This window comes from Hypanus sabinus, unplaced genomic scaffold (assembly GCF_030144855.1).
Source record: "Hypanus sabinus isolate sHypSab1 unplaced genomic scaffold, sHypSab1.hap1 scaffold_647, whole genome shotgun sequence".
Taxonomy (NCBI): Eukaryota; Metazoa; Chordata; class Chondrichthyes; order Myliobatiformes; family Dasyatidae; genus Hypanus; species Hypanus sabinus.
In genome coordinates this window covers 260744-274783 of record NW_026781503.1, presented here as the reverse complement: position 1 = coordinate 274783, position 14040 = coordinate 260744, and the positions used below count along the sequence as shown (strand labels likewise).

At 46.5% G+C, this 14040-nt stretch overlaps 1 protein-coding gene across 1 annotated transcript; it reads left to right on the top strand.

Annotated features, from left to right (window-relative positions):
* Positions 1-601: 601 nt before the first annotated feature.
* Positions 602-8944, top strand: LOC132389750 (NACHT, LRR and PYD domains-containing protein 12-like). The gene is made up of 6 exons (XM_059962333.1): positions 602-755; positions 863-928; positions 4776-6513; positions 7512-7598; positions 7897-8064; positions 8229-8944. Exons 1-6 carry the CDS (start codon positions 650-652, stop codon positions 8314-8316), a joined length of 2253 nt encoding a protein of 750 aa, XP_059818316.1. The 5' UTR covers positions 602-649; the 3' UTR covers positions 8317-8944.
* Positions 8945-14040: the final 5096 nt, after the last annotated feature.

Sequence of the window (14040 nt, the reverse complement as noted above, 5' to 3'; positions counted from 1 at the left end):
AACCTCCATAAACAATTCAAAAGTTAATTGAGTTTGTTGTGGCGGAGCCTGCTTTTTTCCGTTACCGTTCGGATTACGTCCGGGATCCCGTCCCTTAGACCTGAGAGACATTTCTGTTTGCATATCTTCAAAAGTTCATAACAAACTCTTGGCAGTAAATCCAAAAAAAAAATGAATAAAGAAATTTTCGGTATAGGTAAAAATAAGCTGAATAAGGGTGATCAAAGGTTAAAAATAGAAAAGGTTATGGAGCGAATCCAAAAGAGTACTCACTCCATGAGCGTCTCCAGCTGAACTCGATTCCCACCATCCATTCTTTTTGCTCTCTCGCTCTCCCCTCTCTTACCATCTTGTTGTCATATCTTGTTGACGTAATGCTGCACATTGACAGATCGAGGAAATTAATGACATTACACCTACTGCAGGTTATCAGTAAATCCTTATTCTCACACAAAATTGATTTAGAAGTTCCTTCAGTTACTGTTTCTCTGTTGATGTCTGAGCCCATGTACAGATGTTTTCCTGCACATTCCACATGTCTGTCTGTTTGTTCCACAATAAATATACTGTTTTCCTTTTATAGAAAGTCACTGAACTGACAGAGAAGGGAAACCGGACGGAGAGTTCCAGACTTTTCCTCAGTTTGGTGATGGGCAAAGGCTCCCGGGCCCGGAGGGCGATGTGGGAATCCTTTCTGATGTGGAGGACAGATTTACCAAAGCTGGACAAAATACTGAGGGAAATACAGGAACACGGTATGATAAAAACACGCACTGAACACAAAGGCACATCGAAATAAATATTTTTGTTATATTAATTATTTTAGCTCTGTTTCCATGGATTATTAAATATATTTAAACAGGCCCTGATCAACAGGAATACATGAACATTGCCCAAGGGTTATCTGAGTTACCCATTCAACTGATAGGTGAGTGATGATATGCACAGTTCAAACTGCATCTAAAATGTTAGTCTGGGACTTGGTAAAACTCGGGAATGAAAACTTGCCATTAGTCACTCTCTGATCTCTGTATTCAAGTAACAATTTAAAGTAACAATCTCTCTTTGCAGCCTGAATATTCTACATTGTATTTTTCTATTAATCCAGCTGTTGGTTCTGGTGAAGCCCTGACTCCAGGTCCTCACGCTCTGGGAATGCCCTCACACCCCAGGCACACTGCTGCTATACTGTATGACCCAGTCCAGGTGACTTTTCCATCTTCAGATCTTTCAGATTCCGAAGCCCCCTTTCCTTCGTAATAGCAGTTACACTCAATTCTTTACCTTTTGTGATTCGGTAGTCTGGGAAAGAGAAAACATAAACTTTGGTATCCTTTCTTATATTTCTGACCATATCCTTGCATTTCCTGCACATTCATGCATATCTAGGAGCATCTATAATATAGTTGCCTCTGACATGACCCAGACAGTAAATTCCAGGCACCCACAGCTCTGTGAAAAAACTACCCACAATTGCTGTAAATTTACCCCTTCTCACCTTAACAAAATGCCCTCTGATATCAGACACCAGTCTAATAAAAAATAACAAACAAAATACAGGCTGTCGACTCAAACTGTCATCTTTCAAACTTGTACACCTCAGTCAGATTCTTATTGTACCACCAGACTAAACAAACGAAGTTTATCAAACCTCTACTTGTAGCACATGTCACTGAATCTAGGCATCATCCTGATGAACCTGTTCTGCACCATCTCTAATCCTTCCAAGAGCTGGACCATCAGAAATGAATACAAATCTCCTGATGCTCCCTAAAACCATAAGACTTAGGAGCCATTTGGCTCAGTGAATTTCCTCCACAATTCCTCTGAACCCCATTATCCTGCCTTGTGTAAATGTTGACGCTCTTCCGAATCAGGAACATATCGACCTGTATTTTAAATATATCCAATGACGTCTTCCTCAGCTGTCTATGCCAATAATTTCACAGATTCACCACCCGCCAGCCAAGAAATTTCTCCCAGTGTGGGTCCCCACCAGCCAGCACAATTCACACAGTTCCCAGGCATGTTAATTTTCTGTATGAGCCTCCCATGTGGGACCTGGTCAAAGACTCTACCAATATTCAAGTAGACAACATCCATGTGTAACTTCATCCATCATCTTTCTCACCTCCTGGAGGAACTCAATCAAGTTGGCAAGACACAAACCCGGCCCAAAGCCTTGCTACTGAACCCCAAACCAGCTCAAACATTCTCTCTTTAATACTCCCATGTGGCAGAAAATATAAAAAGCTGAAGGTATGTACCACCAGCATCAAGGACAACTTTAATTCTGCATTTATAAGACTACTGAATGGTCACCTACTATGTTATTATTGGCTCTTAATAATAAGACAATTTTATTTTTATATAAAATTGTAGCATCATGCATCTCGTAACAAATAACAACTCACTTAGATAACCACAATATACTCACAGGAGAGCAGAAAGAATACCGTTTGGGTGTGAACAACAGATAACAGATTAGGTAATTATATTTCAAAACCTGTGGAGAGCAGAAATCTTTCAGTGATATATTGTTTATCAAACCATTTGATTCTGTCCCTCGCGTGTTAAAGAGAAGTTCCAAATATATATAAAGTCATACAATAATTGTGAAATTTCGGCAACATCTAATGAAGCATTGGCGTAAAATGATCGTCCTATTAACATACACAAAGGAACAACCAGCATTATCAAAATAAATTGAGGGATTTTCCAGAGAGACTCAGTTAGCCTAATATGGTTCTGTCTGGCTTTAAGTCTGCCCATAATTTACTGAAATTGACAAAAATCAGATACAAATCAGAAAAAAATACAAATTATACCTTGACACAGCTATACATTGACAAATGGAAGTTATTTGCTCTTGCATCAGTAAAGCTAAAGCAAATAATTCAAAAAATGGAACCAATTTCCAAAGATATAAGCAGCAACTTTATAATAGAAAAGTACAAAACATGAATCATAAAGAAAGGTGCAATAGAGCCAGTAGAATATCAAACAGAGCATCAGGATACAATGCAACCGATGGATGAAACATATATTTAGGGTATGAAAAAGCAAAGAAAATAGATAATCATGTATTAAAGGAAAACCTTCCAACAATCTTCTCCATGGCTGAAGAAAATCTGAATTTACATCAATAATCCTGCAGTAATTTCACTGAATCTCATGACCTGCACAAGCACAATCAAGTGGTGGACAACATTCACAAAAATCTTGCTTAAACTACAACTGATGAATAACACAATAAATTACTATAAGTACAAGGCTGCTCCACTTTTAGAGTTTTTGAGGCCTGTGTTTGCCTCATTGATTTGCGCCTTGGAAGGTATGGAAGTACCGGCAGTTGCCCATGCTGCAAGTCTCCCCTCTCCACACCACCGGTGTCATCGCAGAGCAATGTGTGTTTAAGTGCCTTGCTCAAGGACACTACAGTGCCTCATTTGAGGCTCAAACTGGTGACCATCAGATCACTAGACCTACGCTTTAACCAGCTGGCCACACATCAACTAGTTAAGAATTAGAGTCCTTCATATCATACTGTGACCGATCATTGTCTCAGATAGGATAATCAATGGTAACCGTTTGGATATAATTTTCCAGAATAAACAAGCAAACACAACTTTTTAAATATATATTGCCATTCCAAACACACATACAGAAATTAGTTAGGAAAAACACCAGAAATATGCTGAATTAAAAGGGAAAAATGAAAGATCTATGGAACATGAACAGGTTATTCATTATCCCAATCGTAATATCGATAACCGGTATCATCCCAAAGGCGTTTACACAAATGTGTTAAACAGTTAGGCTCACACAGCAATACTTGTGTAAAACTTCGAAAACCCACAATACTATACACCACGAGAATAGTCTGACATTTCCTGTCAATTCAGACATAAGTGTGCTTGGCCATGCCAGTACCTCAAGATTTAGGCTAAGAAAATTATAATAATAACAACAACAACAACAACTTTTTTATAAAGTACCTTTCATCCAGACGATGCCGTTCAAAACGCATCACAACGGGATAAAGTGCAAACTAGAAAATAAAAGACAAAATGTTGTCAGTCGTAATATACACCTCAGACTTCTGCACAGTACTGTAGTTTTAGGTGTTGAATTCTACACTTTGTGAGCATAATTTCAAAAACAAAACCCTGACCTCCCAATGATCCTTTTGCCTTCCTCCTTATTGTCTGCCTGAACTGCATTTTCTCGGCAACTGAAACACTGTTTCTCTTAAGTATTCTGTTCCATTTTTCCTTGTACGACCTCATTGCACTGATGTGATGTAATGATCTATTTGGATCACATGCATTTTACTGTGGTGCATGTGACATTAATAAACCAAATTACTGATTTACTGTTGTCAGTACTACATTGCCCCTTGGTTGCTTAAGATTGGGGTGGTAGTGGGGATGAGCTGCCATGACCTATTAAATGATCCCAGTGGTGTGCGACTAAAATAGTCTCTGACAACAAAGTCCCACTCCTGGCCTTCACGTGTGGTTTAGTCACTAAGCCGGATGGAAGTGTTTCTTCCGACAGGAGAAGGGGCAAAGGCTGGTTACGTGGGACATTCATTGCTGTTAATTCGGGTGTCTGGACAGATATGTACAGAATTTTACTTCCTGTCCTAATATCTATGGAAGCATTGAATTAATTCATGTAATCTCAAACACTGAATATTGGAATGCATTTAGAAATTTCTTTGTCCGTTGAACCACATAACATTTTGACTATGTTCTCTGTTCCCATGGAAGATGTTCAACAGAAACACAAGGAGACTCTGCGGGCACAAACTGAAACACTGAGAGTGAACACGATCCTGATGAGGGAGAAGGTGAAGGTTTTCCAGCTGGTTGATCGATACGCTGAGCTCACGATTATTACTACTGTTCGAGATCGGAGACTGGCGGAACATGAGCTGCTGGCAAGAGGCAGAGATCACGAGGAGTGGAGACAGAAACATCTCTGTGGAGAGCTGGAAAAAATCCAGACTGGTCAGTTGTTCCAGAGCAGCTTTTCCCGGAGAAAATACAAATCTGGGAGTTCAGCAGCAGTGGCTGGACTGCCGGGGATCGGGAAAACAACAATGGTACAAAAGATTGTTTATGACTGGGCCACGGGGAAAATATATCATAAATTCCAGTTTGTCTTCAGTTTCAAATTCCGTGCTTTAAACTCCATTAACTGCAGAATAAACCTGAAGGAACTGATTCTGGATCAGTATCCTTACTTTGGGAATATCCTCAGAGAGGTCTGGAAGAACCCAGAGGGACTGCTGTTTATATTCGATGGTCTGGATGAGTTCAATGACACAATTGATTTTGCTGAAAGTTGGAGAGACACAGAACCTCAGTCCACATGCACAGATCCTGAATTCAAATGCAAGGTGTCTGACATTGTGTACAGTTTAATCCAGCACAAGCTGCTCCCAGGGTGTTCAGTGCTGGTGACAACCCGCCCCACTATGTTACATTTATTGGAAAAGGCTAAGATCGGTGTTTGGGCTGAACTCCTGGGATTTGTCGGTGAGGAACGGAAGGAATATTTCTTCAGGCATTTTGAAGATCAGACGGTGGCAGAAGCTGTTTTCAAACACGTGAAGGAGAACGAGATCCTGTACACCATGAGCTACAACCCCTCCTACTGCTGGATCCTCGCTCTGGCACTGGGCCCCTTCTTCACACAAAGAGTCAGGGACCCACAGCGAGTTCCCAAGACCATCACACAACTGTACTCCTACTATATTTACAACATCCTGAAAAACCACGGCCGTGAGAATGAGAACCCCCGTGATGTGTTACTCAGGGTTGGTCAGATGACCTTCAGAGGAGTGTCCGAGAAGAAGATTGTGTTTACAGATGGAGATTTGATCAAGTACAATCTGCAGCCTTCCCAGTTCCTGTCCGGGTTCCTGATGGAGCTTTTGGAGAGAGAGGATTCTGCCCAAAGCGTGGTGTACACATTCCCACACCTCACCATCCAAGAGTTTGTAGCTGCAGTGACACAATTCCTGATCCCAGATGGCAGAGATATTAAGAAACTCCTCACTGAAACCCACAACATGACAGATGGGCGATTTGAGGTATTTCTCCGTTTTGTTGCTGGTCTCTCCTCCCCAATGACAGCTCGGGGCCTGGAGGAGTTTCTGGGTCCATTTCCTCATCAAACAACCTGCCGGGTGATTGACTGGGTGAAGGAGGAGGTTCAACGCCAGAGTGGAAACACAGAGAGTGAAGCTGGTAAAAGGAGCCTCCTGAACACATTGCACTACCTATTTGAGTCTCAGAATGATAGACTGGCTCAGAATGCACTGGGATCTGTGGAAACACTTTCACTCAGTGGAATGACACTGACCCCGATTGACTGCGCGGTCCTGTCTCATGTCATCGGACTCTGTGATACAATAAAACACCTCAAACTGGAGAACTGCCACATTCAGTGTGAAGGAATCCAGCGGCTGGGACCCGGGCTGCACAAGTGCCAGAAGTTGAGGTAACTTGATTTGTCTCTCACTCTGAACTGTGAAACTGTTCCATTGTGTTGTTTCAATGTAAAAGAGTTCGGGTAAAACTGGAGTAAATCAGATTGTGAAGAATTGTGTAAATGCCCAGGGGATTGGTCAGCAATTCCCCAAGGACGGGAGGGTTCTGTGCTTCCTTGTGAAGGGATGTTGGAGACTTCATCAGATCAGTGAACAATGGCCACTAATGGTAGTAAATCACGGGAATGGCCGTGTTCCTCGCTGCCTGTGACAAGTCCATTGACAATGTTCCTTCTCACTGTTACTGACACCCAGACCGACACTGACTGCAGCAGGTGGGTCAGAGATTCACATCACCTTCCCGGTGAGGGACAAGAGACCATCAGCAGACTGTCCCAGTGAGAAGGAATGAAATGCCACTGTGAGTTTGTCCTCCCCTGCCCTTCCCCGTGTGTGACTATCACCTTCAGTCCACATGTGTGACTGTGTTCTCTACCAGATACCCGGACCCCATGGGTGCATCTCCTCTCCCCATTCTACTTCATCCTGTTGGAACTCTCTTCCCAATTCCCATCTTCCTGTGGGATGACTGTTCCCCATCACCTTTCCTCTTGTGGGTTCTCTCTTCTCCATCCTCCTTCCATTCCATTCTTTTCCCCAGGTGTTGTCATTTCCAATCGACATTTCCCCATTCACAAATCCTCCTCAATGTGAAACATTCTCCCCTTCAACACTGCCCCTCCTGAAACTCCCACATCAGGAACATTTCTCTCACCATCGGGGATTGATACAGAATATTTGCAGTTTACAGGGTCACACCGACAGACTAAATTACTGACATTTGGTGAATCCCCTGGAGCTGGTCAGTGAGGTACCTTGACAGCGTTGGGAACTCCGATCAGTGATTTACTGAATGGTTTAATATTTCCTGAAATATCCGAGTGAGAAAAATTCCCTCAGACCCACGGTTTGACTCACTTTGGTCATCAATCTCTCTGTTTGCGTTTAGCCTTGGGTGGAACGAACTGGGAGATTCAGGAGTGAAACTGGTGTCTGCGGCTCTGAGGAACCCGGAGTGTAAAATACAGAAACTGGAGTAAGTATCAGACTGTGGGAGATTGTGTTTCTAGTCACTGGTGTCTGACACTGAACATTAATGTGATCTCTAATTGTGTTACTGATAAACACTGGGGATTTGTACTGTCTCCTGCCTCTCTGTGTCCTTCACCCTCACTCTCTCTCATCTCCAGGCTGTGGGAGATTGTGTTTACAGTCACTGGGTGTCTGACACTGAACATTAATGTGATCTCTAATTGTGTTACTGATAAACACTGGGGATTTGTACTGTCTCCTGTCTCTCTGTGTCCTTCACCCTCACTCTCTCTCGTCTCTAGACTCAGGAAGGTTGGTCTCACAGATTCTGGTGCCGAGGATCTCGTCTCCGCTCTCAGGACAAACCCATCACTGTCGGATCTGAACCTGGCAGTAAACTCGCTGACAGACCAATCTGTCCCCGCTCTCCGCCGTCTCATACTGACCCTCCCGAGTCTGGAGCGGATCCGGTGAGTGTTTGTGTTAATGTTCAATGTGATAAAATATCAGCGCATCCGCGGATTTTCTGGTGATATTTTTCAGTGAGTGTTGTTGAAATATTAACCCCAGTCCCCTGTTACTGACACTGTTGTGTAATCTGTTTATTTCATCTTTATTTTCCCATCTGTTTTAGGCTGGGGGAGAATCAGTTCAGTGAGACCAGGAAGGAGGAACTGAGATCTCTGCAGGAACGCAGACCCGGACTGACAGTGTGGATCTGAACATCTGAGTGTGGGAACATCCCTGCCCGCAGGATGGTGACATTTTGGTCAATTCCCCTGCCCCTTTCGCCTTTAACTCCCACCCGTACCTTTAAACCGGGTGCCAGGGGTAATTCCCAATGGTTTTAACGGAACTTGTTCCAGTCTCGCGCTCTGTGACATCGGAAGCAGTCCTGCAGTGATGTATTTCCAGCTGTTGTCCAGCTGATCAGCTTCCGCCAGGTGTACGTGTCCGAGACACCCACCCCCACGTGAGATCCCGGGGAATTACACAGATAGGAAGAGAACGGGACGAGATCCTTTTGCTCCCTTTGCTGTGGACGGTTCATTCTCCAGTCTGGCCGATATAATGATGTTAAATGGACAAATCCCTCGGCAGTGACCCTGGATCTGCAGCGATCCTGGACACGTCCCTGAAGTGTGATATTATAATCATCGGTTCCCCGATGCAGAGTGACAGTGAGAAACGGGACTGATTATTCAACCGGTCACTCGTTGTCACCGGTCAGTTAATTGTGTGTGACTGTGAGAGAGTCGGGAGCAGCTTATTTATTCCCGCACGTCAGCAGTTCACACATTGTTTAATTTACATTTGTCATGATGAAATCAATAATCCTGTAGCTACCTGTCTTGGTGTCAGACTAGAGATTTTATTAAGGTTTCTGCTGCCCCCCCCCACCCCCCGCACCCTGTGCACTGCAACAGTGGGTTGGAGCTCCTCACACTGACACAGTAGCGTCTCAGCTCCAGGCTGAGGGAGGTCGGACTGACAGAGTCTGGATGCCCAGTATCTCATCTCCACCCAACCTCCATCCTGGCTAACTGACCCCCTCATACCCCGCAGACATTTAAAATCGACGTGTCCACTGAAGTCCTCAGTGCGAGAGTAATGGGGATGGAAAACCGGCGTTAGCATGCAGAAAAGCTGCCTACACCGTCCCATCACACATTCCCGGGGTCAGACACAGAGTGAATCTCCCTCCACACCGTCCCATCACACATTCCCGGGATCAGACACAGAGTGAATCTCTCTCCACACTGTCCCATCACACACTCCCGGGGTCAGCCACAGAGTGAATCTCTCTCCACACTGTCCCATCACACACTCCCGGGGTCAGACACAGAGTGAATCTCCCTCCACACCGAACCATCACACACTCCCGGGGTCAGACACAGAGTGAATCTCTCTCCACACTGTCCCATCACACACTCCCGGGGTCAGACACAGAGTGAATCTCCCTCCACACCGTCCCATCACACACTCCCGGGGTCAGACACAGAGTGAATCTCCCTCCTCACCGTCCCATCACACACTTCCGGGGTCAGACACAGAGTGACTCTCCCTCCGCACTGTCCCATCACACACTCCCGGGGTCAGACACAGTGAATCTCCCTCCACACCGTCCCATCACACACTCCCGGGGTCAGACACAGTGAATCTCCCTCCGCACTGTCCCATCACACACTCCCAGGTTCAGACACAGAGAGAAGCTCCCTCCATACTGTCCCATCACACACTCACGGGGTCAGACACAGTGAATCTCCCTCCATACTGTCCCATCACACACTCCCGGGGTCAGACACAGAGTGAATCTCCCTCCGCACTGTCCCATCACACACTCCTGTGGTCAGACACAGAGTGTATCTCCCTCCATACCTACACATCACCCACTTCTGGTTGAGAATCACATTTGACTTCTACCTTTAAGAAGTAGCCCAGGGTGAAATCGAAGATGAGGATAATTTTGCAAAACCGAGACTGCACCCCTTGCTGTTCTCTCTCACCGTCGGCACTCCTTCCCATCCTTTCACACAGGCCTCGCTCTCAATCAAAGGCCACCTTTTCTCATTCATTCCCACCATCCGCATTCCTAACGGGACATGCCACTACCCATTCACTCCCATCGTCTAAGCACTGTCTGCGCTCCCAATAGACCCCACCCCTTCCCATTCATTGCACCCATCTGCATTCGTAACGGGACACAACCCCATCCATTCGCTTCCTTCTTCCGAACATTCCAACTGGACCCCATGCACTCCATTTCAATCTCATCGCCCGACATCCCAATAGACCTCATCCCTTCCCATACTCCCAATGGGACTCAGCCCTTCCCATTCACTCCCAACGGGCCCCAACACTAATCATTCACTCCCAATGGACTCCAACCATTCCCATTCACTCCCAATGGACTCCAACCATTCCCATTCATTCCCAATGGATCCAGCCCTTCCCATTCACTCCCAATGGACCCATCCATTCCCATTCACTCCCAATGGACCCATCCATTCCCATTCACTCCCAATGGGACCCATCCATTCCCATTCACTCCCAATGGGATCCATCCATTCCCATTCACTCTCAATGGACCCATCCATTCCCATTCACTCCCAATGCGACCCATCCATTCCCATTCACTCCCAATGGGACCCATCCATTCCCATTCACTCCCAATGGGACCCATCCATTCCCATTCACTCCCAATGGGACCCATCCATTCCCATTCACTCTCAATGGACCCATCCATTCCCATTCACTCCCAATGGGACCTATCCATTCCCATTCACCCCCAATGGACCCATCCATTCCCATTCACTCCCAATGGGACCCATCCATTCCCATTCACTCCCAATGGGACCCATCCATTCCCATTCACTCCCAATGGGACCCATCCATTCCCATTCACTCCCAATGGGACCCCATTCCCATTCACTCCCAATGGATCCATCCATTCGCATTCACGCCCAATGGACCCAACCATTCCCATTCACTCCCAATTGAACCATCCATTCCCATTCACTCCCAATGGACCCATCCATTCCCATTCACTTCCAATGGGACCCATCCATTCCGATTCACTCCAATGGGACCCATCCATTCCCATTCACTCCCAATGGACCCATCCATTCCCATTCACTTCCAATGGGACCCATCCATTCCCATTCACTCCCAATGGGACCCCATTCCCATTCACTCCCAATGGATCCATCCACTCGCATTCACTCCCAATGGACCCAACCATTCCCATTCACTCCCAATTGAACCATCCATTCCCATTCACTCCCAATGGACCAATCCATTCCCATTCACTTCCAATGGGACCCATCCATTCCCATTCACTCCCAATGGACCCATCCATTCCCATTCACTTCCAATGGGACCCATCCATTCCCATTCACTCCCAATGGGACCCATCCATTCCCATTCACTCCCAATGGGACCCATCCATTCCCATTCACCCCCAATGGACCCATCCATTCCCATTCACTCCCAATGGACCCATCCATTCCCATTCTCTCCCAATGGGACCCATCCATTCCCATTCCCTCCAATGGGACCCATCCATTCCCATTCACTCCCAATGGGACCCATCCATTCCCAATCACTCCCAATGGGTCCCATCCATTCCCAATCACTCCCAATGGGACCCATCCTTTCCCATTCACTCCCAATGGGACCCATCCATTCCCATGCACTCCCAATGGGACCCATCCTTTCCCATTCACTCGGAAAGGGACCCAGTCCTTTCTGATCTCTCCCAATGTGATTCACCCCTTCCCATTCACCCCCAATGTTCACTTCCAATAGGAATCAACCGTTCCCATTCATTTCCAATCGACCCACCCCTTTCCATTCTCACCCAATGGGCCCCACCCCTTCCCATTCACTACGTCCATCTGCCTCCTAATGGGACGCCTTCATGTTCATTTCCTACCGGTATGTTAACCTGGAAATTGCCGGGGACGCCAGAATTCCGAGCTTGACAAAACACAGTGCTGCGTTTAGGAAATTTGACGAGAACGTCGATGGTTTATTAGTTACAAGAAAAGTGGAGGGTCGTGTGAATGTTGACGAGTTTGTAAAACTGATGAGGTTCTAACTTTTGGCGGAGACTGTGGGTATGATCGGATGGAAGGACCTTCGGCACGCCTTCCTGAAGATGGCGGTGGTGGGAATGCATGTGAGAGAGGTTTATAGTTTCCGTGTCCCCATGCCGGGACATTCATTGAGAGTTATCACTCCGAGTGTCGTAGAGAGAGGAGGATACAGACACCAGGAAACGTGTGCGGTAATATTCCCGGTGTCGACACAGAGACCTGACACCGTGCGCGGTAAATCTCTCGGTGTGGAGACAGAGATCGGGAACCGTGCCGGGCAAAATTCGCAATTTGGGATTTGGAGACCTAGAACCGTGCCCTCGGTCTCCAAATCTCCGGAGATGAGGATGTCAGATCGGTCTCTATTTTTTGCGATATACTTATTATTTGTGATAAACAGTCTGCGCAATCGAGTGGAGGGTGGTCGAGAGAGTGTCATGCGAGGGGCTCCTGATTGAAAATGGTGAATCGGGAGGGAACGACAGAAATGATTTAGAATGGTCACTAGGGAGGGAGTGAAAGGTTGACTGAAAATGGTCTCCAGGGAGACAATGGGCGGAATTAAGATGGCTGTGGTCACCTTGTTTCTCATGGCCGGCAGGGAGGGAGTGATACACTGACAAGAGAGTGGGAGTGACAGGCAGAGTTAAAATGACCGACAGGGTTGTGATTGTGTACTTTCTGAAAATTACCACGGGTGGAGGGGGGAGTTATGTGCTGATTAATTTTGTTGAGAAAAAGGGAGAGATGAATTGACTGAAGGAGACCCCGTTCGGCCGGGTTGAAACGGAACCAAGGAGGGAGCGACGCCTCGATTAAAGTGAGCGGCAGAGAAGGAGTGAAGGACACGTTGACTTCAAGTGGCCGACGCTTCACTTGAAATGGCCGCTGAGGAGGGAGTGACGGCTTTGGTAGAAGTGAGCACAAGAGAGGGAGGGAAGCGCTGATTTAAAATGGACGAATCCTTGGTTAATGTGGCCGCCAGGGATGGAGTGAGACACTGACTTACAATGGCCACTGTCACACACAGAATCTATGGCGAAGGAACATGCGGTGCCCATGGATACAATTGCGGGATCGAGTATGTTATTGACCATTTTACTATGTGTTTTACATAGCCTTGCGTACTATATACAGTTTTAATTTTAATAATGTTGAATAAACTAATGTATATATCTCAGATATTCACACATACATATATACATGAGGGTTTTGGGGAGGAGGGGTGAGGGGTTTGGGAGGAAGAGGAGTGACGGGACGAGGAGTGGACTGATGAGACGGTGAACGTGGCGAAGTCAATCGGGGACGGAAAGAGTAGTGGCGAAAGTCCCTGTCACAAACTGGTGGCCGACGTGGGGAAGACGAAGACGGAGGAGGAGGTGTGAAATGACAGGAAAGGAGCGAGAATAATGGGACGGGGAGGGAGCGGGAATGATGGGACGGGAAGGAGTGGTCTGATTTGACAGGATGGGGAGGTTGGGGGGAGTGACTTTTTCTACAGTGGAGGAAGGATGGGTACTGACAATTCCTTCGCAAATAAAACAAGCTGCAAGAAAGAGGGGTGTGTTCGGGGAAAAGGGGAACAAGGGGTCGGGACGCGGTCAGAGCTGATGGGACGGAGAGTTGAGTGTCACAACGGAGGGAGAGGGGAGCGACTGAGAGTTGAGTGTCACAACGGAGGGAGAGGGGAGCCACTCACTCAACGACGCAGGGAAGGGAAGGGATTGGGTGGGGGAGCGAAATTTCCCATCAGAAAATGCTCACCACGCCACGGTGGATGGCAGTAGAACGGACAAGGAGACAGAGAGGGGATAGCTGTGTCAGGAGTGACGGGGTGAGTAGGGGAGT

Bases quoted from the DNA above. Each gene is read 5' to 3' on its own strand.
- LOC132389750 (XM_059962333.1), top strand. From the start codon at position 650: ATGGGCAAAGGCTCCCGGGCCCGGAGGGCGATGTGGGAATCCTTTCTG. The intron at 756-862 runs GTATGATAAAAA...ATATTTAAACAG, and splicing joins GAGGGAAATACAGGAACACG to GCCCTGATCAACAGGAATAC. The intron at 7,599-7,896 runs GTAAGTATCAGA...TCTCGTCTCTAG, and splicing joins TGTAAAATACAGAAACTGGA to ACTCAGGAAGGTTGGTCTCA.